Source organism: Asterias rubens, chromosome 10 (genome assembly GCF_902459465.1).
Source record: "Asterias rubens chromosome 10, eAstRub1.3, whole genome shotgun sequence".
NCBI lineage: Eukaryota > Metazoa > Echinodermata > Asteroidea > Forcipulatida > Asteriidae > Asterias > Asterias rubens.
The window spans coordinates 180,342-206,854 of NC_047071.1; the positions used below are offsets into that span (position 1 = coordinate 180,342).

General features: G+C 38.1%; 1 protein-coding gene across 3 annotated transcripts in view; it reads right to left on the minus strand.

Moving 5' to 3' along the window:
• Positions 1–1,484: 1,484 nt before the first annotated feature.
• LOC117296122 overlaps positions 1,485–26,513 on the minus strand; it is a 68,096-nt gene continuing 43,067 nt past the window's right edge. The window contains exons 39-66 of one of the 3 annotated variants that reach the window (XM_033778994.1): positions 26,360–26,386; positions 25,970–26,185; positions 25,196–25,399; positions 23,634–23,840; positions 22,761–22,916; positions 21,490–21,669; positions 20,934–21,092; positions 19,896–20,042; positions 19,364–19,549; positions 17,892–18,050; positions 16,721–16,894; positions 15,646–15,810; positions 14,605–14,769; positions 13,643–13,813; positions 13,204–13,410; positions 12,232–12,399; positions 11,792–11,998; positions 10,820–10,987; positions 9,893–10,060; positions 9,454–9,660; positions 8,483–8,650; positions 7,556–7,723; positions 6,933–7,073; positions 6,277–6,432; positions 5,133–5,297; positions 4,743–4,817; positions 4,193–4,327; positions 1,485–3,180 (exon numbers count right to left, since the gene is read on the minus strand). In XM_033778994.1, the coding sequence (XP_033634885.1) occupies positions 3,032–3,180; positions 4,193–4,327; positions 4,743–4,817; positions 5,133–5,297; positions 6,277–6,432; positions 6,933–7,073; positions 7,556–7,723; positions 8,483–8,650; positions 9,454–9,660; positions 9,893–10,060; positions 10,820–10,987; positions 11,792–11,998; positions 12,232–12,399; positions 13,204–13,410; positions 13,643–13,813; positions 14,605–14,769; positions 15,646–15,810; positions 16,721–16,894; positions 17,892–18,050; positions 19,364–19,549; positions 19,896–20,042; positions 20,934–21,092; positions 21,490–21,669; positions 22,761–22,916; positions 23,634–23,840; positions 25,196–25,399; positions 25,970–26,185; positions 26,360–26,386 (4,598 nt within the window). In that variant the 3' untranslated portion in view covers positions 1,485–3,031. The remainder of the gene's footprint in view (positions 3,181–4,192; positions 4,328–4,742; positions 4,818–5,132; positions 5,298–6,276; positions 6,433–6,932; positions 7,074–7,555; positions 7,724–8,482; positions 8,651–9,453; positions 9,661–9,892; positions 10,061–10,819; positions 10,988–11,791; positions 11,999–12,231; positions 12,400–13,203; positions 13,411–13,642; positions 13,814–14,604; positions 14,770–15,645; positions 15,811–16,720; positions 16,895–17,891; positions 18,051–19,363; positions 19,550–19,895; positions 20,043–20,933; positions 21,093–21,489; positions 21,670–22,760; positions 22,917–23,633; positions 23,841–25,195; positions 25,400–25,969; positions 26,186–26,359; positions 26,387–26,513) is intronic. The other 2 variants (XM_033778995.1, XM_033778996.1) reach the window with 2 other exon arrangements.

Here is a 26,513-nt window from a genome sequence, read left to right on the forward strand (position 1 = left end):
AGCTTCGTTGGTGTAAACAAACAATAACCGGAATATGTTCGAGGTGACATCTTTAATTTCTGATCAAGTGATTGTTTTGAACTTCAGAGATAGTTTGCTGTGTTTCTTTTTCAATCTTTCTTCCCCCTTTTCAGATAATCACTTTTGTGGGTGCGTGCCATTAACTTTTGATAAAGTGTTTATCATGCTGACTTGGAATTACGTTTAAAAATACTTGTACTTTGAAAAATAATCATATTATCTTTGTTCTTCTCTCTCTCTCTCTCTCTAAGGTGCAATTAACATTTGTTACCGGTCATAAACAAAGGTTTATACACACCCACGTGATGCGCTCTCCACCAATAGGAATAGCGAAACTGTCTGAGGCATTTATGAATTCCCGTTTAAGGCTTCGTAAATCATTGTGCTCTAGGCAGCTTTACAAAAACGGGCTCACATACACAGGGTTAGAAAGTTGGTCTACATGACAGCCAAACCATCTTAAATTTCAAAATCAGATTTTTAAAAACAAAATTAGACTGAACTAAAGTTGTACTTTGATATCATATAGGCCCTACACGATGTTAGTATTGTGCTTTTCACTATTCTGTAGACCTTATTATAAAAGAGTCTTGCTCAAAACACTTTATATTTGAAAATAAATCTAGTAAAGTTGCAGGAAAATATTGAAAGAAAAAGAAAACCTTGATGAACAACAGTGTGCTTTCAGATGCCTGATGATAAAGGCTTTAAAGGCACTGGACACTTTTGGTAATTATTCAAAATATTTCTTAGCATAAGAACTAACTTGGAAACGAGTAATGGGGAGAGGTTGATGGTATAAAACATTGTGAGAAACGGCTCCCTCTGAAGTGACGTAGTTATCGAGAAAGAAGTAATTTTCCACGAATTTGATTTCGAGACCTCAAGTTTAGAATTTGAGGTCTCGAAATCAAGCATTGAAAGCACACAACTTCGTGTGACAAGGGTGTTTTTTTTTTATTCATTATTATCTCGCAACTTCGACGACCGATTGAGCTCAAATTTTCACAGGTTGGTTATTTTATGTATATGTTGAGATACACCAAGTGAGAAGACTGGTCTTTGCCAATTACCAATAGTGTCCACTGTCTTTTAATTATAAGAATCTACCACAACCTGGGGTTCTGGGTTTCAACTTTTGAGGAGATTTTGTCACTTTGGGCTTCAAAGTTGGTACTAATTAACTTAAGGAGTACTTATGAAAAATGGCGGCAAGTCGTTTTGGGGAAAAAAACAATTTGTCTGGCTTTTTTTCTTATTGGCAAAAATTCCGAACAACTGACTCCAGTGCCAAAAATTGAAAAGAAATATTAAGTTTAGTGGTTTGAAGATATATTTAATTGATTTTCAAGAGGCTTGGGGACTGTAAACATTTTGTTTGAGAATTGTTGAATATTTAGCCTCAAGTATTGTGTGCAACCAAAGGATCCAACCACAAACTGAACAGCGTCCCAAAATACAACCTGGGAAGAGTTTTTTTTATTATATATTCCCACTGCAAATTTGTATCCCCTTATAATTGCTTCAGGATCCAAGGTATCAAACGGGGAAGTCTCTGTTTTTACTCAAAATGCTTGATATATTTTATTAGCACAAACAAAATTATTACAGTAATTAATAAACAACAGTACAATTACATCTAAAAATCACCTAGTTGGCCTGACGTTAGTGTCAATACAAAACTGAACATTTTCCCAAAACAACAACATAATGGTATTATTCACAATCATAACACATATTGAACTAAATACACAGAACAAATGTCCAATAAACACCATATATTTGTTAGGAACATAAGAATAAGATATTAATCACAAGCACCAATATTTATGTGTGACCAAGTATCTACTTCTCCTCAGTCTAAAAGCTACCCTCGGCTTTAAATGTAAAATTAATACATATATAGCAAACTGAAAACAACATAATAGGAATGTGCCCAAACTTTATGTCCCTCATATTGCTTACCAAACATGCAGATGGTAGCAATAGAACTTTATCAAGGTGTGGTCATCTTGATTTTACTCCATTCCAACTCATTGTAACCAGACTGAGGCTGGATGACATAATAATGTGAGCACCCATTACTGTTATTGGAAACAGGGAATATGACCAAGATGGTGACAGCTTGTTTAAGGTCTATTCACCTACAAGATCTTTTGAAATTGTAACCTAAAGTATACAACTCAACGTCACCAAGCTGCTTAACTATGGTATAGAGTATGTAAGTAGTTTACTACAGACTGAACAACTATGATAAAACATATCAAAACATGATGCAACTTTTCAAGATACTTTTGAAAGTTTAAAGTTCTATTAAGACAGGTGTTACAATAATATTGTGTGCAGGTACTTAATAACACTTCACACATGAACAATTTTACAAAAATAGTGTTTTTCACAGTAGATAGAGGCTTTTGACTTGTTTATAAAAGCGCGGTAACAAATTATGCCAATGTAATTTTAAGTAAAATCACCAATATCAAAAATATCAAAAATACATACAGTATTTAAAAAATATTAAGACATGTGGAAAACATTGGTAAACAAATCCTACTCACATATAAAGTTATACATCAAGCGCTAGAAAATTTCCTTTTTAAAAAAATTAATGCATCCTTTGAAATGAAATAACCCTGAAAAAGCAGATACAAATCCATACAAAGGACATTTAAGTATTTTATGACAAAATCTTGCAATTTGACACCAATGCAACATTTTCTTTATATTATTCACTTTTGTTTCATCATTTTTTTTTTAGTACAATTGTTATCCAATTTGTGGTTCAAACTCCGAGGGAGCTTGGAGTATAAGTCCAATATTACTTCTTGTTAAACCTCTCTTTACTGGTCTAAATCCTTCATCTAGTTCTTTTATGAAAAGGCCCTTTAATCAACTTGTGGTGCATTGGTTCTAGGAATACAGATCACAAAGTTCGTTCTCTGCTCATTCAATCCACTACAAAACAAGAGACTGATTTAGTTATTGGATGACCAGGAAGAGAATGAGTTGTCTATGGAGTAGAGCACTGTTCTCTCAAAGCTTCAAGCTGTCTCTTGGCCTTCACAGAGAGGATTGTCGCATCGTTGCCCAGGTAGAATTGTCTCTTTTTGCCTTTGCCAATCAAAATGTTACTTGTCTGACCAATGACGATAAACCGATCTGTCAAAAAAACAATAAAGTTATATCAAGAACATTAAAAAGCAACCTACAACTCTGGTTCTCCGATCATCATCTACCGCCCACCTGGAATGCAGTATCATCTACTTGCTAGATTCTTTTGAGAACTTGTCTTGCTATATATTCCACTTGGGGACCCGAAAGACTTCTCAGTTCTTAAAAGAACTTTCCTGCTTATTAACTACTACCAGGGTGGATATGGAAATTGGCTGGGACTACTACTTTGGGTTAGTGGATTGAGGTAACTTGGTGGTACTTTTAGTTCACGGAGTGACTTCTTAGTTGGTTTTAACGTCTTGACTAGCTTGCCCTAGTCACCATCAGGAGATTGAAGATATGTTGATCTATTTATAAGGTTTCAATGGTTTCAGTGAAGAGTGAGTCACTGCTCTGATTGCTTCTTCTAAAAGGAGCACTGTGGTTGGAGGAGGGTTCAGATTGTGGGTTACCCATTGTGGGTTACCCATTGTGTGTAATGACATTCTTTATGAATATCAGCATTTTGGAGGTATAGCTGGATAGTTGTTTGATCTTACAGGTGCACCATAACAAACTATTATTATTTTTTTTTTGGCTCTGAAAAAGGCTGATTGGTTTATTGAAAATGTTTCAGTAAGCATGCACTTGCTGTCGGTTAACCTTATCCAATCTCCAAATTGGCAGATATAAAGCTATGACTAAGGATGTTGCTAAGGATAGCCTATACCTTAACCCATGTGATCCAGAGGTAGCCTAAACTACCAATTTGAACACGGCCTTAAACCCATACATACAAAGAATGGCCCCCTACCAATAATTCCAGAGAACCTTCCTTAATATTAAAAATAGTCGACCACTTTTCAAAATATTCTATGAAAATAAAGATTTTGATGATAAAATCAGGAAATCAACAGTCCCGAACATTGATACATTGTTTGTCCTGCTTTTTTTTTAGCAAGATAAAAACAGTTTTTTCTTCAATAAATTCTACAAGGGCTTGACAAAATGTCCTTACCTGATTCCAGAATATCACAGGTACACGATTCCTCCAGGCTTAGGATACGTGATGGCTGCGACACATCAATGTCTAGAATGACGTCACGCAGGGTGCGGACACGGTTATCCTTAGCCCTGTACTTCACCACCATCACTAAAATGGAAACAAAAGTTATTATTTGTTAGATTGGCAGAGGTCAGAAAGAAAAAAGTTGGTGCCTCAAGCTGAGTGTAGATGCCTAATGTAGAGGAATGTCTGACCCAGGCTAGCCATGCCTGACCCAGACTACAGGATTCCTGTCTCAGGCTAGGCTTTGACCATGCATGTCCCAGGCTAGGCTGCCTGACCCAGGCTAGGCAAGGCTACCTGTACCAGGTTCCACTCTACACCAATGCTGCCCACACTTGGGTACATCAACTGGAGATGCATCACTCCAGCTCAACAACTTTGCATCTAACTTCCAACAGGTCCAGTTTGGGTGGTTAGATGTCCATCTTAGCAGAACATGAGAGAATTATAATCGATCCTGAATTAAACTTAAGATATTCACTAAGTGAGAGCTACTTACTGTAGTCAGCAGAGCAAACCAAATCATTGAAGTCCAAAGCCACATTGTCAATTCCACTCAGGCACTTGGGGCAGGCTGATAAAAAGAAAAGAAACAATGAGTACAGAATTTTGTTTTGAATGCAGTATCTAGGTTTTACTTTGTGGCTCAACAGTTTATCTTGTGCTTCAGGAAAAAAAGTACAATGCTATTCTACAAAAAAAATTCAGTTAGCATGAGCTAGAAGAATCTTTGTATAAAATGTATTGTTGAATAAGCCAAAGTTCAAACTAATTTATGTTTGAATATACAGCTGATGGCCGATCAGACCTGCCTCGAGAAGAGCATTGATATCAAGGACTTAAAACAGGACATATTTATTGCTTAGAAGGTACAAATTAGAATACATACTGCTTGTGGGTTCCACTGGTTCTTCAGGCATGGTATTAATACATGTATGTCCACAGCCATTGAAACAGCAGACTTGACTCTCAGACCCACAGTCTGTGTCCACTGAACACTCCTCCATACAGGTTCCCATGTCAGTAACCAGGGGACATTCACTGAAATTGTTGGCTGTTGGTGGAATGAGCGGAGAAGAAAGTACAATTCAAATTCTGTTATTAGACCCTTTGGAAAACTTGCAGCAGAGTTTTGATGGTTCAGCTTAGGATTTGGGTTCAAGTAGTGCTTCAATTTTCTTTCAAACCTAGAAAAATGTTAGTGGCAATTGAAGCTTTGCATGGTGTGAATCATAAGAAAAAGTACAGTAGTAGGCCTATAACCATGCGGGTACAACCATGTTGAGAAAATTCTTTTAGGAGAAGTGTTGACTCAGAGAAGAGCCGGTGTGGTCTTGATATCTCCTGAAGATTAGTAAGCTGTTTGAAACATCGAGACCACACCAGTTCTTTTTCTCAGAAAACTTCTCCAAAAAGAGTTGTATACATGGTTGTATCCGCAAATTTACTACCAGAATTTTTCCTATGAACTTTAAAAAACAAAATTGTAATTAAACATTCTAATGTTATGCTAAAAATGTGTAAAATGTTAAGTATTCTTATGAATGATTTGGGATTGAACAAATCAGACTTGACAACAGCAGGATTGTAACTGACCACTCCGGATGAATGTGAAAGTGCTCTACCACATGAGCTATCAAGACCTATGTTGGCAGTCTCCTTATTTTGTCAATACCTTTGTTCGGGGTGCCTGACCATAAATCATATAAAATGTACCCACCCAGTTTCCCTTGTGGTTTATTATTTTGATATAAAGTGCGTTCGATTAGCTTCCCTGTGTCGACCCTGCGGTGCTCGTTCGGGTGAGCTAATCGAACGATCACTCACCCTCTCGTGGTGACGTCATGCACCTGAAGCCAGCCCCTAAGTGACCCACTCCACAAGCAGGGCACTTGGGGCCGACCCGGGTGAGCCCCTGGAATGTCGTCAAAGCTATTCGAACGAACCGGGGGCAGACAGGGGTCGACCCAGGGAAGCTAATCAAACGCACACAGTATAATATATCTTACAAGGTCACAGTTTGAGTGACTTACCCAATGGGTCATATGCAGGCATACATGTATTGCCACAGCCATTTGTACAGCATTTCTTATCACCCTCGCATCCACTGTCATCATCACATTCTTGTGAGCACACACCTACAGTAGCAAAGTCAACCATTGGGCAAACACCAGGCTTGGGGGCACTACCTAAATATCACAATAATAAATAGTACAATCAAACTACGGCTTAAGCTAAACACTTGACGCGATGTGAAGCTGTACGTCCAGGGATCACCCAAAGAGTTTCTGGCAGCAACATAACCTACCTCACCTTGTATCGGTTTTAAGATGTTGTATTATGGTTGCTTCATAAAATCCTTCTTAACAAGCTCCAGCAGAATCGATACTTTGGAGTCAGAAATGTCATTTATGACAGACATTAATAGCGCAATAGAAATGTACACCAACACAATCACTTTTCTTTGCTCATTGGACCTCAATTTTTTTTAAAGAATCCTGTGTTTTAACATTTGCCGAAGTGTTTGTGTACACTCGGACTTGCATCAGGGATAAATAATATAATTTTTTTGTTTTTACCCATACACCGATGTGTGTTAGCACTGTATACTAAGTTCTTTCATGAGTCCTGTGAAAAAATATCACAGGCATATTTACTAGAGCAGTGTAATTTGTTGGGGGGTTCTTACCTTGTGGGTCGACTGGTAACGGTACGACAGGCTCAGGTCCAACGGGTTCAGGTCCAACGGGTTCAGGTCCAACGGGCTCAGGTCCAACAGGCTCAGGTCCAACGGGTTCAGGTCCACCGATTTCGGGTCCAACAGGATCAACTACATCAATCACAGCACCAGAATTACAAAACCGTAAAATAATAATAATAATAATAACAATAACAAATTCTTATATAGCGCATTTCACAATAACCGTATCAATGCGCTTGGTCATCCCTTTAATCTTTCTCAGCTCCCTTGGGAGTATACAGCCCTGAGCTGCCTGTAAGGCGCTTGTGGCTTTTCATACACAATATCAATCTCTACCCTCACAGGTAGGCATTTACATGTATACCCCTGGGTGAAGAGAAGCAATTATAGTAAAGTATCTTGCTCAAGGACACAAATGTTACGACCGGGATTCAAACCCAGACTCCAGTGACTGCACCAGAACTTGAATTCGCTGCTCTTAACCACTCGGCCATGACACACTAAAACTATCATAACCCACCAAAAAACATTCGCTCAATTGCGAATTGGGCAAAACCAAAATCTCTACTGACTTTTATCACTTAAATCTACAAGTCATACAAAGTAATTACCTTCTGGCATTAGTGGATCCATGCAAGTATTTCCACATCCATTGGAGCAGCATTTCTTCTCACCAGAACATCCGTTATCATTATCACATTCTTGAACACAGATACCAAATGAAGAAGGTTCTACAATGGGGCATTCACCAAGCTTTGGAGTAACTGGCTCAGGGAGGACTGTCAAGGAAATAAATGAAAGAAATTTATACAAGAAGTAAACTCCTATTGCCCATACAGTGCCAATCAAAGTTTGGCTGCTTTAAAAATTCAGCCTACACTTAACTGTAGCATGTATTTGATATTCGAGAACTGTGAAGTTTCCTGCATTGTTCACACAGCTTAAAAGAAGTAATGGCAGCCACTGCCATGAGAATCTTAAGTTTCTTTGGTAGTATCGTCGTTTAAACAATGTGACAGTATATCTGTACTGTTTAGATATCCAATGGATTGACAAAAAAAGATGAAAACAGTTTTGGGACTTCTAGAAATGACCGGATTTGTGAACAAAAGACAAGATAAAACCATCACAATTCACAAGTCATTCAAGATATTTTCATAAAATGAAAATAGTAAAAAATGAGATGGAAGGATAAATACATGTACAACAATTCTTTTCTCCCTGAACCAGTACAGTCAGGAATGAAGGCACCAAGGAGTCGAGATGACAATACCTCCTCACGTATTGCCTTGCAACCTTTAACTGTTAGCAACACACAACCACAACAAATTACGAATGAATAGGTTTGTTTGATACCATGGGCCTTTTAGAAACTACGGCTTTGACTCAGGCTAAGGCCCTGTTTGGTGCACTTTTGGTATTAGGATTCAAACAGACTATTGGAGCATGAAACAAGAACTCAAACTGAAGCCTTGAATTGGAAAAAGGATGTCATCGTTTTAGGGTTTTTAAATCTACAAGACACAAAAAATAAGTACCTTCTGGCAATAATGGATCCATGCAAGTATTTCCACATCCATTGGAGCAGCATTTCTTCTCACCAGAACATCCGTTATCATTATCACATTCTTGAACACAGATACCAAATGAAGAAGGTTCTACAATGGGGCATTCACCAAGCTTCGGAGTAACTGGCTCAGGGAGGACTGTCAAGGAAATAAATGAAAGAATTTTATAGATGAAGTAAACCCCTATCGCCCATACAGTGCCAACAAACACGCCTTCTCACACTTTGCTGCTGAACTTTGGAACACTCTCCCAATTAATGTCCGTAAATCTTCTTGTGTTGTTACTTTTAAGAAAAAACCTAAAACTTATCTCATTCCTTAAAAGTAGATTATGATTTGTTTCTTGCAAGTTTTAGGCCTAGTTTATCCTTTTCTTTGTTATGCGCTTTGATCAAGTTTTGGAAAAGCGCATTATAAATACATTTTACTATTATTATTATTAACAACAAATTTGGCAGCTTTGAGATTCAGCCTGCACTTACTGTAGTGTGTGTATTTGATAATCGAGAACTGTGAAGTTTTTGCCTGCAGTTTGTCTGCAACATTCACACATTTTTAAACAAGTGGTAGCAGCCACTGCCAAGGGAATCTAAAGTTCCTTCGGTTGCAAGGTTGATACTACATCATGAACGCCCTGCTTTTTCCAAGTTATTGGACGGAAATAAAAGTCGGGGCTAATTAGGCAAACGTTGAACATAGAGATGTGACTGTATGATCAAAATGTTAAGAAGATATAATAAAATGGGCTGACGAAAAGAAAAAAAGGTTTGGGGCTTCCTGATATGACTACTATGATGAACAAATTATTAGATAAAACCATCACGATTCACAATTAATTCAAGATATTTTCATAAAATGAGAGCATTGTAAAAATGTGATGGAAGAATAAATACCAAACAGTTGTTACCGGTAAACAGCAAAAGAATTTTTAAAAAACCTACCTTCACAAAAACCGTCTGGCTTGTCTTCTCCAGGTCCTCGTCTAGTTTCCAAGATCTCTTCACCCATTTCATTAACACACCAGCAGTAACCAGTGCTGCCATGGCATTGTAGTGGTACGTATAAACCCTCTTCAGTACAGTCAGGAATGAAGGCACCAAGGCGTCTAGATGACAATACCTCCTCACGTATTGCCTTGCAACCTTTAACTGTTAGCAACACACAACAACAAATTACAAATGAATAGGTTTGTTGCATATCATGGGCCTTTTAGAAACTACGGCTTTGACTCAGGCTAAGGCTCTGTTTGGTGCACTTTTGGCATTTGGATTCAAAGAGACTATTGGAGCATAAAACAAGAACTCAAACTGAAGCCTTGGTTTGGAAAAGGACGTCATCATTTTAGGGTCTTTAAATCTACAAGACACAACAAGTAAATACCTTCTGGCAATAATGGATCCATGCAAGTATTTCCACATCCATTGGAGCAGCATTTCTTCTCACCAGAACATCCGTTATCATTATCACATTCTTGAACACAGATACCAAATGAAGAAGGTTCTACAATGGGGCATTCACCAAGCTTTGGAGTAACTGGCTCAGGGAGGACTGTCAAGGAAATAAATGAAAGAAATTTATACAAGAAGTAAACTCCTATTGCCCATACAGTGCCAATCAAAGTTTGGCTGCTTTAAAAATTCAGCCTACACTTAACTGTAGCGTGTATTTGATATTCGAGAACTGTGAAGTTTCCTGCATTGTTCACACAGCTTAAAAGAAGTAATGGCAGCCACTGCCATGAGAATCTTAAGTTTCTTTGGTAGTATCGTCGTTTAAACAAAGTGACAGTATATCTGTACTGTTTAGATATCCAATGGACTGACAAAAAAAGAAGAAAACAGTTTTGGGACTTCTAGAAATGACCGGATTTGTGAACAAAAGACAAGATAAAACCATCACAATTCACAAGTCATTCAAGATATTTTCATAAAATGAAAATAGTAAAAAATGAGATGGAAGGATAAATACATGTACAACAATTCTTTTCTCCCTGAACCAGTACAGTCAGGAATGAAGGCACCAAGGAGTCGAGATGACAATACCTCCTCACGTATTGCCTTGCAACCTTTAACTGTTAGCAACACACAACCACAACAAATTACGAATGAATAGGTTTGTTTGATACCATGGGCCTTTTAGAAACTACGGCTTTGACTCGGGCTAAGGCCCTGTTTGGTGCACTTTTGGTATTAGGATTCAAACAGACTATTGGAGCATGAAACAAGAACTCAAACTGAAGCCTTGAATTGGAAAAAGGATGTCATCATTTTAGGGTTTTTAAATCTACAAGACACAAAAAATAAGTACCTTCTGGCAATAATGGATCCATGCAAGTATTTCCACATCCATTGGAGCAGCATTTCTTCTCACCAGAACATCCGTTATCATTATCACATTCTTGAACACAGATACCAAATGAAGAAGGTTCTACAATGGGGCATTCACCAAGCTTAGGAATAACTGGCTCAGGGAGGACTGTCAAGGAAATAAATGAAAGAATTTTATAGATGAAGTAAACCCCTATCGCCCATACAGTGCCAACAAACACGCCTTCTCACACTTTGCTGCTGAACTTTGGAACACTCTCCCAATTAATGTCCGTAAATCTTCTTGTGTTGTTACTTTTAAGAAAAAACTTAAAACTTATCTCTTTCCTTAAAAGTAGATTATGATTTGTTTCTTGCAAGTTTTAGGCCTAGTTTATCCTTTTCTTTGTTATGCGCTTTGATCAAGTTTTGGAAAAGCGCATTATAAATACATTTTACTATTATTATTATTAACAACAAATTTGGCAGCTTTGAGATTCAGCCTACACTTACTGTAGTGTGTGTATTTGATAATCGAGAACTGTGAAGTTTTTGCCTGCAGTTTGTCTGCAACATTCACACATGTTTAAACAAGTGGTAGCAGCCACTGCCAAGGGAATCTAAAGTTTCTTCGGTTGCAAGGTTGATACTACATCATGAACGCCCTGCTTTTTCCAAGTTATGGGACGGAAATAAAAGTCGGGGCTAATTAGGCAAACGTTGAACATAGAGATGTGACTGTATGATCAAAATGTTAAGAAGATATAATAAAATGGGCTGACGAAAAGAAAAAAAGGTTTTGGGGCTTCCTGATATGACTACTATGATGAACAAATTATTAGATAAAACCATCACGATTCACAATTAATTCAAGATATTTTCATAAAATGAGAGCATTGTAAAAATGTGATGGAAGAATAAATACCAAACAGTTGTTACCGGTAAACAGCAAAAGAATTTTTAAAAAACCTACCTTCACAAAAACCGTCTGGCCTGTCTTCTCCAGGTCCTCGTCTAGTTTCCAAGATCTCTTCACCCATTTCATTAACACACCAGCAGTAACCAGTGCTGCCATGGCATTGTAGTGGTACGTATAAACCCTCTTCAGTACAGTCAGGAATGAAGGCACCAAGGCGTCTAGATGACAATACCTCCTCACGTATTGCCTTGCAACCTTTAACTGTTAGCAACACACAACAACAAATTACAAATGAATAGGTTTGTTGCATATCATGGGCCTTTTAGAAACTACGGCTTTGACTCAGGCTAAGGCTCTGTTTGGTGCACTTTTGGTATTAGGATTCAAACAGACTATTGGAGCATGAAACAAGAACTCAAACTGAAGCCTTGAATTGGAAAAAGGATGTCATCATTTTAGGGTTTTTAAATCTACAAGACACAAAAAATAAGTACCTTCTGGCAATAATGGATCCATGCAAGTATTTCCACATCCATTGGAGCAGCATTTCTTCTCACCAGAACATCCGTTATCATTATCACATTCTTGAACACAGATACCAAATGAAGAAGGTTCTACAATGGGGCATTCACCAAGCTTAGGAATAACTGGCTCAGGGAGGACTGTCAAGGAAATAAATGAAAGAATTTTATAGATGAAGTAAACCCCTATCGCCCATACAGTGCCAACAAACACGCCTTCTCACACTTTGCTGCTGAACTTTGGAACACTCTCCCAATTAATGTCCGTAAATCTTCTTGTGTTGTTACTTTTAAGAAAAAACTTAAAACTTATCTCTTTCCTTAAAAGTAGATTATGATTTGTTTCTTGCAAGTTTTAGGCCTAGTTTATCCTTTTCTTTGTTATGCGCTTTGATCAAGTTTTGGAAAAGCGCATTATAAATACATTTTACTATTATTATTATTAACAACAAATTTGGCAGCTTTGAGATTCAGCCTACACTTACTGTAGTGTGTGTATTTGATAATCGAGAACTGTGAAGTTTTTGCCTGCAGTTTGTCTGCAACATTCACACATGTTTAAACAAGTGGTAGCAGCCACTGCCGAGGGAATCTAAAGTTTCTTCGGTTGCAAGGTTGATACTACATCATGAACGCCCTGCTTTTTCCAAGTTATGGGACGGAAATAAAAGTCGGGGCTAATTAGGCAAACGTTGAACATAGAGATGTGACTGTATGATCAAAATGTTAAGAAGATATAATAAAATGGGCTGACGAAAAGAAAAAAAGGTTTTGGGGCTTCCTGATATGACTACTATGATGAACAAATTATTAGATAAAACCATCACGATTCACAATTAATTCAAGATATTTTCATAAAATGAGAGCATTGTAAAAATGTGATGGAAGAATAAATACCAAACAGTTGTTACCGGTAAACAGCAAAAGAATTTTTAAAAAACCTACCTTCACAAAAACCGTCTGGCCTGTCTTCTCCAGGTCCTCGTCTAGTTTCCAAGATCTCTTCACCCATTTCATTAACACACCAGCAGTAACCAGTGCTGCCATGGCATTGTAGTGGTACGTATAAACCCTCTTCAGTACAGTCAGGAATGAAGGCACCAAGGCGTCTAGATGACAATACCTCCTCACGTATTGCCTTGCAACCTTTAACTGTTAGCAACACACAACAACAAATTACAAATGAATAGGTTTGTTGCATATCATGGGCCTTTTAGAAACTACGGCTTTGACTCAGGCTAAGGCTCTGTTTGGTGCACTTTTGGCATTTGGATTCAAAGAGACTATTGGAGCATAAAACAAGAACTCAAACTGAAGCCTTGGTTTGGAAAAGGACGTCATCATTTTAGGGTCTTTAAATCTACAAGACACAACAAGTAAATACCTTCTGGCAATAATGGATCCATGCAAGTATTTCCACATCCATTGGAGCAGCATTTCTTCTCACCAGAACATCCGTTATCATTATCACATTCTTGAACACAGATACCAAATCCAGAAGAAGGTTCTACAATGGGGCATTCACCAAGCTTAGGAATAACCGGCTCAGGAAGAACTGTCAAGGAAATAAATTAAGAAATATATATACGAAATGGAAACTAAATAGTTTTTACTCTTCTCAAAATTTTGTTTTGTTTAATGGGGATACTTCCCAAGTTCTGAAATGACAAGCTCACAGTCATCTGTTGAGCAAAAAACTAAAAGCAGAAAACATGAGAAGAGAAATCTTCAGTAAGATGATATGCAAAAAACTGCTCAGTGTAGATAATGTCCTTAAAATATTAAATTATTTCGAATATAGAAGTATTAAAATCAAACTGTTAACCTTTATTTGTTTATGTACCAGCTCTTTACTGAACGTCTACATCTTAAAATTGCTTAAAATCCAAACAAGAAGTTTGTTTCTGAGATAAAGGATGCATATTAAGACACTGGACACTATTGGTAATTGTCAAAGACCAGTCTTCTCACTTGGTGTATCTCAACATATGCATAAAATAACAAACCTGTGAAAATTTGAGCTCAATTGGTCGTTGAAGTTGCGAGATAAAAATGAAAGAAAAAACACACTTGTCACACGAAGTTGTGTGCGTTTAGATGGTTGATTTCGAGACCTCAATTTCTAAATCTGAGGTCTCAAAATCAAATTCGTGGAAAATTACTTCTTTCTCGAAAACTATGTCACTTCAGAGGGAGCCGTTTCTCAGTGTTTTTTACCATCAACCTCTCCCCATTACTCGTTACCAAGTAAGTTTTGATGCTAATAATTATTTTGAGTAATTACCAAGCGTGTCCAGTGCCTTTAAGTAACTGCTAAACAAATAAAAAAGGAAGAAGTTTGCATACTGATGGGCTCCAAGCAAGTCCGTCCACATCCATTAGCGCAGCATTTCTTCTCATCAGCACATCCGCTATCGTCATCACATTCTTGAATACAGATACCAAACCCAAAGCCAGCATCTTCTGGGATCGGACACTCCCCAGGCTTGGGAGCAGCTGGCTCTGGTGCAACTGTAGGGCGAGAAGTGGTATGAAGCATGCAACATGAAAACAACTTTACATGCAAATCTTTCTAAGTTTGAACCATTGAAACAAGCAGCATGAATACCGACCAACGCTGCTAAAAGTTTCATAAAATCCTGTGAAGCACAACACAGCAGTCGGACATGAAGTACAAAACAAATGATTAAATATAGAGATTTTGTACATCTGTGGAGCAGAAACTTGCGGCAAGAAATGCATATCATTACAATAAAACAATCACTAATCAAGGTATACCACATGGGGAAACCGACTGGGTTAAGCTTTAAAAATGATTTGGGGTTAAACACAGAAAAACTGACTACAGCAGGACTTGATTCTGCCACCTCCAGGTAACGTGCTAGCGCTCAACCAACTGAGCTATGTTAGGTGTTTCCCTATTTTGTTAACAACTTTGTTCAGGGTTGCCAGTCAGAAGCCATACAACCGTTAGCTGCCATATAGCTAGCGATCACAGCCTATTTTACGTTACAACCTTGAAAGCCGTAGCCAAAGGATCACCTTAAGAGGATGTGACTTTTTTACTTCAAAAACATCAATTACAAAATAAGATATTGTCAAAAAAGGGAGACGGTCCAAAAATGGCTACTTGGCTAGGTTGGTAGAACTAACCTCACATTAATTTGGACGTAGTTGGTTCAAATCCTGCTCTAGGAAATTTGTCTATGTTCTACCCCAAATTAGTTTGTAAAACCAATATTAAGCCGACAATTGAATGTTATTAATATGGAAGTGTTATGAACTGGTTCTTCTGTGAAGCAGAATTTATTTTGGCAAGAAACAAGGCAAAAAAATTAAAGTGAGTACAGAATAATGACAGGAGTAAAATATACAAAAGACTCTCACTGATGGGTGCCAAGCAAGTTCGTCCGCAGCCATTGGCGCAGCATTTCTTCTCATCAGCACATCCGCTATCGTCATCGCATTCTTGAATACAGATACCAAACCCAAAGCCAGCATCTTCTGGGATTGGACACTCCCCAGGCTTGGGAGCAGCTGGCTCAGGTGCAACTGTAGGGCGAGAAAATGAAGCAATAAACAAGTGTAATACTGTTCTGTAGTTCTTTTAAAGGGTTTTGATACCTTTCAGAAATCATGTTTTTGGCCATGCCATTATCCCCCACTCAGGGTGAATGAGGATGTATGTAATATAATTTACCTGTAGAAGTTTCAGCTTCATTTATAGTCAATTTTTTTTCAAGAAAAAAAAAGTGAATTTCACAAAGCACTGTTTTCAGGAAAGTGGTGTACATGCAAAATGTCATTTTCTTGAAGATGTTTTACTAATTTCTCAAAAACTACAGCACCTCAGTAGATACAATTTGCAGGGAAGCTTTTTGCAATCATTATCCTTAAATGATGTTAATTTAATGTAAATCTGTGGATATTTGTGTTTTGTGTCGTACAAAAAGTACCCAAACCCAAAGTCAAAACTTTTGTTTTTCTGTATATCTGTGAAGCAGAATATGTAATTGCCAAAATATGAAAGTATTAAGTTAAGCTAAATCAGAGAAGAAGTGACACCATATTGATATTTCTTGTAGCATTTTTAAAACGTCACGCCATATTGAGTAATATCTGTGAAGAAGAATATGTTTTTGCCAAGATATGCAAGTATTAATAGGTGAAGCTAAATAAAAGATGAATCGACATCATATTGATAATTCTTGTATCATTTTAAAACGTCACATTCAATAATATCTGTGAAGCTGAATTTGTTTTTGGCAAGATATTTGGCAAGAAATATTAAGTTAATAGTTGAAGCTAAATAGGAGGAAAAGAAGAATTTACAACATATTGATAGTTCTTGTATCATTTCAAAACGTCACGCCACATCTGTGAAGCAGAATTTGAAATTGGCAAGACATGAAAATATTAGTGAATAGGTAGACCTAAATAAAAGAAGGAATTAACATCATACTGAATGCATCCAAGCAAGTCCGTCCACATCCATTAGCACAGCATTTCTTATCACCAGAACATCCGCTATCGTCCTCACATTCCTGGATGCAGATTCCAAACCCAAAGCCGGCCGGTTCAAGGGCTGGACACTCCCCAAGTTTTAGAACAACAGGCTTCAGTTCAAATTCAGTTACTGGGGAAAGGGACATTAACACATGGCAAAATGTTCATCAAAATAGTCAGTTTTTGGGGGGGCGAGTTATATTGTTAAATGCAATTATAAAACAATTAGTAGTTTCATCAGTCCAGAAATGTTCTACTCCTACAAAGCTTGATTAGTAGAGTTTAGTACAAGATCCGACATTTGACATCAGAAAAGATGAAAATATATGTCCTCTTGTCATCATGGTTTGTCTCTGGAATGTGCCGTGTTTTTGACCCCATGAGGGCGCTCTCAATATTATTTTGATCACTTCCAGGGGTATACGCAATTTGTCCGGCACAGAAGTAATCGGCATTCTGTCACTTTTGTTGCAGCCTAGTGGGTTGTAACGGCTCTTTCAAAGGTCTTATTGTCCGTGATGAATATGATGTCTGTAGTGTTATGTGTTCCCCAGTCTTTAGTAACTGTTTTGGGTATGAATGAATATACTCCTAGAAATGATACAAATACGTTTGAGAGCGCCCTCATGCAGTCAAAAATACGGCGCATTCCTTGCCAGATGAGTTTAAGGAACACAAGTCATTCAAACACCATCTCAAAACCTATCTTTTCAATCGTTCGTTTGAATCACAGTATTTTTCTAGTGAATAGCACCTTTGACTGGTCCTCCAGATACTCTGCGTCATATAAGTTTTCTGATATTAGTCATATTATTTATCAAACCTAAAGGTGATCTGGACCCAAAATATTTGCAAGCTGAAAACTATGTTTTTTTTTGTTAAGGTCTAGTTTGTGTTTATCTTTGGTTTTAAAAGCCAAACTGTGTAATCTCAGGCATTATAAATGGTTTTGTCTTGATGATTTTTATCAATATAGTTGCATCTCAAAACCGCAACCTCCCCTCCCCTCCTAAAAAAAATATTCTGCTGTGTATCATACACTGGCAAGAAGTACTCCAGAAAAGAAACAGTTGCACCTCATGAATTTTCCGAACACCATAAACAAAACATGAGTCTAGATTACATACCTGGCTCCATACAAGTATGTCCACATCCATTGGAGCAGCATATCTTACCACCAGAACATCCATCATCATTATTACATTCTTCAACACAGATACCAAATCCAGAAGAAGGTTCTACAAAGGGGCATTCACCCAGGTAAGGAACAACTGGCTCAGGGACGACTGTAAAAAGCAGAAACCAAAGCAGATACATCAATATTTCAGCAGGCATGATATTTTGGCCCTTGGGTGGAAATGGAGAAAATTTGTATTGAGTACTAGGGCTAACCTGTACACACCAGGGTGTGATTAGATGGGCTATTTTAAAACATTTTACTAATAATTCTAAGGGGCGAAGCAAATCAGACATCATATCAAAATAGGAAGAATTTCTATCAAAGTAATTTTTTAGAAAACCTGAAAAGTTGTCAAGAATCACTTTTGGTAGAGCTGTTGAGGAGTCGAATTCCCACTGAGGTTTACAAGTCAAAATTGTTTACTTAGCCAGAAGAATTGTGTTTAGCAAAACCTGGTTATAACGGCAATCTGCCCAAGAAAGTTCTATTTATTAACATATAGGCTTTCTCGAAGGCTTAACCACAACATACCATACATGCACAGGTGTAAAGTATAACAGAAGCAGGCAAGTGGAAATACATGAAAATAGAGAAAGAAAAAGGGAGGCAGAAAGCAAGCCGTAAACAATGAATGACAGTAAAAAATAATTATGTGACTTATATCGCTCATTCTCCATATTAAAACATAATCAAATGCGCCTCATAATACATGTAACAAAAATTAAAATACCAAAAAACTACAATTGGGTAAGAAAAATTCAAAACGATAGCAAACAAGCACAAACAAAAAACAAACTCTCAAGACATGATTTTAAGAAATTAAAAAGTTAAGTCGGACCAGCAAGGGCGAAAAAATTGAGGTACAATGTACCACGCCACATCAACACAAACAATAAACAGCAATGAACTTGGACCTAATAGTAGAAATAACTATATTGAAACAATCATACATTAAAGGCACTGGACATGCTTGGTAATTACTCAAAATAATTGTTAGCATAAAAACTTACTTGGTAACAAGCAACGGATAGTATAAAACATTTTAAGTAACAACTCCCTCTGAAGTAACGTAGTTTTTGAGAAAGAAGTAACTTTCCATGAATTTTATTTCAAGACCTCAGAATTAGATTTTAAAGTCTCAAAATCAAGCATCTGAAAGAACACAACTTCGTGTGACAAGGGTGTTTTTTTCTTCCATTATTATCTCGCAACTTCGACGTAGGACCAATTGGGTTCAAATTTGTACAGGTTTGTTATTTTGTGCATATGTTGAGATACACCAAGTGAGAAGACTGGTCTTTGACATTTACCAATAGTGTCGAGTGTCTCTAAACCTAATGGTATATTAAAACAATCATGTATTAAAAGCTTTCTTAAAAAAGGTATGTTTTCAGAATAGGATAATATTAATTGTCTTACTTGGTCCAACACGTTCTGGTTCAATAATTTCAATTTCAGTATATGGCATGCACTGGTAACCACATCCATTGCTGCAACATTTCTCCTCTTCCTTACAGTCATAGTCAAATGAACAGAAATCTGCGCAGGGTCCTGCTGTAAACTCAGGCAGCAGAGGGCATACATGTAAAGGCCCTGGCAATACAGCTACAGATGCAAAGTATAATAAAATTAAAATATATAATAGTTTAATCATGCCATTCATATAAATCAGGGGGTCCCTACAATACTTTTAAAATCTGGGGGGTATCCTGGACTCAGTTTGGGGACTCTTTGGGCTGAGAATGCTGAATTGAAACAAGGTCCTCGGAATGTTTTTACTGGGTGTTTATCCTTGGTTTTAAAAGTCCTTCAGTTGTGAACTGTTCATTGTGAATTTGTGCCGTCAAAATTCGCTTTGCATTTGCAACTAGGCTAACCTAACAAATACCTTCCATACTATTTTTTTTATATGGATAAATGTGATGAGCACAAGTTAACAAAGATGACTTACGGACTGGGTCCACAATGATTGGATTGGCACAGGCATATCCACATCCAGTGTAGCAGCAAATACCTCTTCCACAGTCAGAGTCCACAGTGCACTCACTAGGGCAGTCTCCAGTCTCTACCATAGTTGGACATTCACCATATTCATGAACTGCAGAACAAACAATACAGACAGTCTTAAAGGCACTGGACACTCTTGGTAATTACTCCCAAATTTTGTTTGCATAAACTTGGTAACAAGCAATGGAGAGCTGTTGATCTAGTATAAAACATTGTGAGAAACGGCTCCCTCTGAAGAAACAAAGTTTTTGAGAAAAAAGTAATTTAAATGAATTTGATGTTGAGGTCCCAAAATCAAGCATCTAAAAGCACACAACTTCGTGTGACAGGGGTGTTTTTCCTTCCATTATTATCTTGCAACTTCGACGCCCAATTGAGTTCAAATTTTCACAGATTTGTTATTTTGCACTTATGTTGAGATACACCAAGTGAGAAGACTGGTCTTTGACAATTACCAAAGGTGTCCAGTGTTTTTAACCATTACTATAAAATTTACCGTCTTGCATCTATGTTACATGCGGCTACTGTCAAAGGCAAATCTGGCCCCTGTTTGAGAAATTAACACAGGCTGGAGGAGGTTGATTCAAAAGAATTTTGTATACAATTTATTGTATGGGGGGGGGGGAGATGACCAAAATTTTATTTCAGAGAAAATCCAACCAGGGAAATTAACATGGGCTGGAGGAGGTCGATTCAAAAGAAATTTGTATACAATTTATTGTATGGGGGGGGGGGGGGTAGGGGGAGATGAACAGAATTTCATTCCAGAGAAAGTTCACCCGTGGGACTGAAAACCCAAGCTACATAGTGCCCCCCCAGAGGATTCGAACCAAGATCGCAGAGACGGAAGGCAATGAAAGAAACCACTCGCCAACCTGACAAGCATTTACCATTTCACCTATAAAACAAAATTGCCAAGGTGTACCTAACTTTGGCAAAGCAAAGTCTTAAACTTACACGCTCGTCTCTTTTGACAACTTACCACTAGGATTGTAAGCAGGCATACAACTGTGCCCACAGCCATTGCTGCAACATTTCTGGTCATCAGGACAAGCATAATCATCATAACAGCTCTCTTCACAGATTCCAACAGTCTCAATAGACACTTTTGGGCAAAGACCCGGCTTGGGAGAATCTGAATCTAAAATAAATATTTGTAATTGAACAGAAACCCTGAAAAAACTGTTGAAGCAGGAATTGGACTATTTATATAGTACATAATATATTCACATTCATAAATAGTTTTTCTTTGAAACTGTGCACACACAAAAAAATCCCCCAATTTAGAAAAACAATTTCTCATAACAAACCCTAAATTTTAAGTTACATGTAGGCTGTTTTGCCTTAAAATACAAAAGAGACTCAAATCTTGTCAAATGGGTTTTAAAATACTCAAAATAGATTTTCATTTCAAAGTTGCCTGAATCCTTCTGTAAGAGTAACATAACATTAAGGATGGGGAGTGGGGCTTGTTTTTGACAAAGGAGGGGGATCTGTTGAGTAGGACCCATAAAGTAAACAATGAAACAATGATTTACCAGTAACTTCTGGTTCGATTACTGCGGTTGATGGTCCAACGCACACAGAATTACAGCCATCCTGACAACACTTCATGTCCCCGTCGCAATTATAATCAGCAAAGCATTCTGTTTTGGCGTCACTACTGCATTCATAGATCTCATCGGGACTGACTGCAGGGCAAAGTCCTTCCTTAGGCTCTGTCAAAATTTCAAATACATCAACACCCATTAATAAATACCGTGGGCAGCTTCCAGATTCTGATTGTCAAAACAACTCTGATTGGCAGTGCCCCAATGGTTACTAGCAAAGATGTTTCAAACACACACTGAAGAACCAGAGCCTCAGTAAACCAGTGGAAACCATTAAGAGCTAGTTTGAGTGCGCACATTTTAGTCCACTACTGAACAGCAATGTACATGCGCAGTGACACACTCATTCGGATGACTCGTTTGAAAGCCTAGCCAACTATTGGTACTGCGCAGTGTTGCCCTCACTTATGAACGACTCGTTTGAAAGCCTTAGTCAACCATTGGTACCACAGTAGTCAACACTTCATTGCCTTCAGCTTTTTCGCTATAGTGTCTCCGCTTCCCCTCTGCACTTTATGCATGTCAGCACGGAACAGGCTATCGGGACCAGTGAAGGAACAGGCTATCGAGACCAGTGAAGAAACTATGGTCATATGAGTAGTATACAAATATTGACAGCTTCGACGGCTATGGTTAAAACTACGCCTCCCGAGGTGATCACCGGAGCGTTCTATTTTCCCGAGGCACAGCTGAGGGGAAATGGAATGGTCCGAGGATCACCGAGGGAGTCGTAGTTTCAACCATAGCACAAGTTAAAGCAGTCAATATTTGATTTATAACACCCGACAGAATATTTATCATTTTCATACACGTAATCTTCGTACGCGCGTTTCACTTCTACAGATGCACAACTGATTGGGTTCGAGGTGGGTAAAAAGACGCCTGGGTACTGCACGCCGTGTGATAGTCGTCGGACTATCACACGGCAAACGACACACTATTACACGGCCGCCGTCTAGTAAAACTAAGACATATCATGTGACGCGCTCTAAACCAATGAAAAGGCAGAATATTTGTAAGGGGTGTTATAATACTAGTTATGAGACTGGTTCCAAATGGTCGACCACAGTAGTCAATTAATGGTCAACAAGCCTGGGTTTGAGTCAAAGCAGTCAACCTTTAGTTAACCATTGTGCACACCCGAACTTGCTCCAAGTCACAACACAAACTATAATGAACAACACCCTGCTTTGACATACCTGGGGGTTCTACAAGCATAAACGGCATGCACTCAAATCCACATCCATTGAAACAGCACAGACGGTCCCCTGGGCATTCAGCATTATCACCCATACACTCTCTTGGGCATGGACCCAGACTATCAATGATCCTGGGACATACACCAATCTTCTCATCTGCAAGAGCAAAGAGAAGGAACAAAAACCATTGATTAATCTGGACCTTTAAAAGGCACTGTGGACACTATTGGTTATTACTTACAATAATTGTTAGTTTCAAAACTTTCTTGGTAACGAGTAATGGGGAGCTGTTGATAGTATCAAATATTGTGAGAAACGGCTCCCTCTGAAGTTATCTAGTTTTTAAGAAAGAACTTATTTCTCACTAAAATATTTCAATTGAATTCGAGACCTGAGCCAAGGTCTCGAATTCAAGCATCTGAAAACACACAACTTGTGCAACAATGGTGTTTTTTCTTCCATTATTCTCTCGCAACTTCGATGACCAATTGAGTTCAAATTTTCACGTTTTTTGTGTGTGTGCGTATGTTGAGATACACCAAGTGAGAAGACTGGTCTTTGACAATTACCAAAGGTGTCCAGTGGCTTTAAACTAATCTGGCACATCCTCTAACAATTCTCCAACACAAATTCAACATCACAAATGTTGGAACAAGTAAGTATGTACCTGGCCACATGATCAACACGCATATAATTCATATCAAACTTGTTTCATACTTGAGAGACAAGATTACACAAAGTTTTGCAACATAAGCAAAGGTACGTTGAAATATAATTTAAAGTTAGGCTTAAGAGGAGGACAAAAATCTATTCGAAAACTTTTAGCCTTGTTCTTAGTGTTAAATACTGAAACCTATACAAGATAATTCTTACCGGTGTATTTCTTGAGAGTCATTGGTGGGATACCTTGAGGGACTGATCCACAGGTTGCTGTACACTCATCCACAGTCTCAAAGCGGTTGATATTACCTCCACAGCTACCCCAGATGAACTGTTCACACTCTCCAGTCTCAGGGTTAAAACCAAACATCACTTCATTCCCTCCGCAGAAGCCCCTCATCATGGGCAGTGTGCACATCTCTGAAAGGCAAACAACGATTCACATGTTATTATAATAAATAATAACAATAACAACCGTATTTAAAGCGCCAAGTATTTCCTACAAGGCGAGTGGGACAAAGTTTTGAATTTTTAGACCTAATCCAGTCAGGAACACCAGGGCGAACCCCTTCTCTTTTTCGATAAGTGCACTGGTTCTTTTTCGTGCGTTTACACAACACACGGGACCAACAGTTAATAATAATAATAATAATAATAATAATAAGACTTGTAATGCGCACATATCCACCCTGCTGGGTGTTCAAGGCGCAGTAAAACCCCCCTCAAAAAAAACAAAAAAAAAAACACAACACAACACAAAAAAAAAAAAACAACAAAATTAGTCATTGAAAACCTGTGACATAAGATAAGTTTTGAGAAGAGACTTGAATTTTGCGGTACAAACACAAGATCGAAGATTAAGTGGTAGAGAGTTCCAGATGCGTGGCGCGGCTGAAGAAAAAGACCTGTCACCCCATGAGTGTCGAGACTTGGGTTCAATGAGGAGAAGCATGGAACTTGATCGAAGATTCCTTGATGGAGTGTAAACTTGAAGCAGTTCAGAAATATAGTGGGGAGCCTTGCCATTAAGAGCTTTGTGGACAATGAGCATCAGCTTGAAGATGATTCGTTGAGAGATAGGGAGCCAGTGTAGTTGTTTCAGAATGGGGGTGATAGCACAGGATTTTATAGACAGTGTCACAATGCGGGCAGCAGTATTTTGGAGCCGTTGAAGTCGGGAAATCTGGTTGTTAGGAAGACTGTAGAGAAGAGCATTGCTGTTGTCAAGACGAGAAGTAACAAATGCGTGAATGACCTTTTCAGTGGCACTTTTGTCCAAGTACTTGCGAATCTTACCTATATTCCTGATGTGATATGATGATAAACGAACAATGTTATTGATGTGTGGCTGAAGTGTCATCGATGAATCAAAAATAACTCCTAAGTTCCGAGCTTTCAGCGAGGGAGCTATCTGAGCATCACCGATGGAGATGTATGGTACTGAAACCTTAGTTAACTGTTGACGTGACCCAAATGAAAGGAACTCTGTCTTATCATCATTTAACTTCAGGAAGTTTTGTTGTGTCCAACATCGAATCTCTTGGATGCATTTATCAAGTCTTGCAATAGATGCATTGGCGTTTTCTTGAGAAGATTTAAACGTGATGTATAGCTGAGTGTCGTCCCATCCGAAGGATCACACTATAGTTAAGGTCTTACTTAAGGATACAATTGTCAGGATTGGGACTTGAACCCACACTATTTAATTAACAATGCAAAGGTCTATATGATCAATTTATCACTCAAATAAATGGTGGATGAAAGGGTTATCATACCTGGGAAGACCACTGGTGGGCTGACATCAACAGGTTGTTTGTCTCCACATACATTCATACAATCATCAGAACTAGCAAACTTATTGTCGTTGCCGCCACAGCCTCCATAGACAAATTCCTCACAGAGTCCTGTTTCCTTATTGAAACCAAATTTGGGGAAATATCCACGGCAAAGGCCTGTCACTCTGGGAAGCTGACAGTATTCTGGGAGTTGCAAAAACAAGTCAACAATAATTAAAAATCAATTTTGGGACGGCAAAAAGAAAAATTTCTAGAGCGGGATCAGAACCTGCAACCCTCGTTATATGCAGGTTCTAAAATAATGTAAAATAAATTAAATTATGAAATCCAATTATTTCAATCATGACTAGGCATCGTTACCATGGGTCCCTCCCCTATTCTCAAATCTGAACAAGCCTCAGACACAACTTTAACAAATTCTATAGAAGTTGAGGAATTTTATGATAACTAATAATGTGCAATAGATTGAAAAGATCTTTCACCATCTCTCATTTGCTAAGATGAGTTAGGCAAGACATATTTGTCATGTTTATGCAGCCTTGTGAGTTTTGAGGTAATGCATGGTGAGCTATCAATGTTTATTCACTTTGCAGTAAAACAAATTAGTGTGTCCCTAGCCTTAAAATTGCAAGTCAACATTTAGTCCTCCCCAGATTGTAGTCTTAATAAAGAGAGTGTTTTTGTAAGAACCATCTACTTCCTAAAACTTCCCTTCAGCAAGAAAAGCGGCCACAAAGATTTGTTTCACAATACCTGGTTTACCAGTTGGAATCACACGCTCAGGTTCTGGTTTTGGTGGGTCTTTGGGACTACAGACTTTCATACAGCTCTCAGCATCGTCAAATTTATTGTCATTGCCTTCACATCCTCCATAAACAAACTCCAAGCAGGTCTTAGATTCTGGGTCATATCCAAATTTGGGGAATCTGCCTCGGCATAAGCCGGTCACCATAGGAAGTTTGCAAAATTCTACAGAAAGGTTGGAGATTTGTGGGCAGGAATGTTAGATTCAACATACAAATGTGATTATATACAGTAAAAACTTTGTTTTTGTTGTGGTGGTGTTTTGTGTGATGAAGGTATTAAACTAATCAACAAAACGTCTACAACAATAATGACCGTTTTCATATCGAGACAACTTACCTTCAATCGGTGGGTCAACTGCAATATCTGTAAAAAAAAAAGAAAACTCTTAGTAAGTTGACTAAAGCAGAATATGAAGATTCTATCAACAATATCCAAAATCCATGAAAAGGATTGAACAGGCTGCCAAAGCTCTGGCCCCAATTTAACAAAA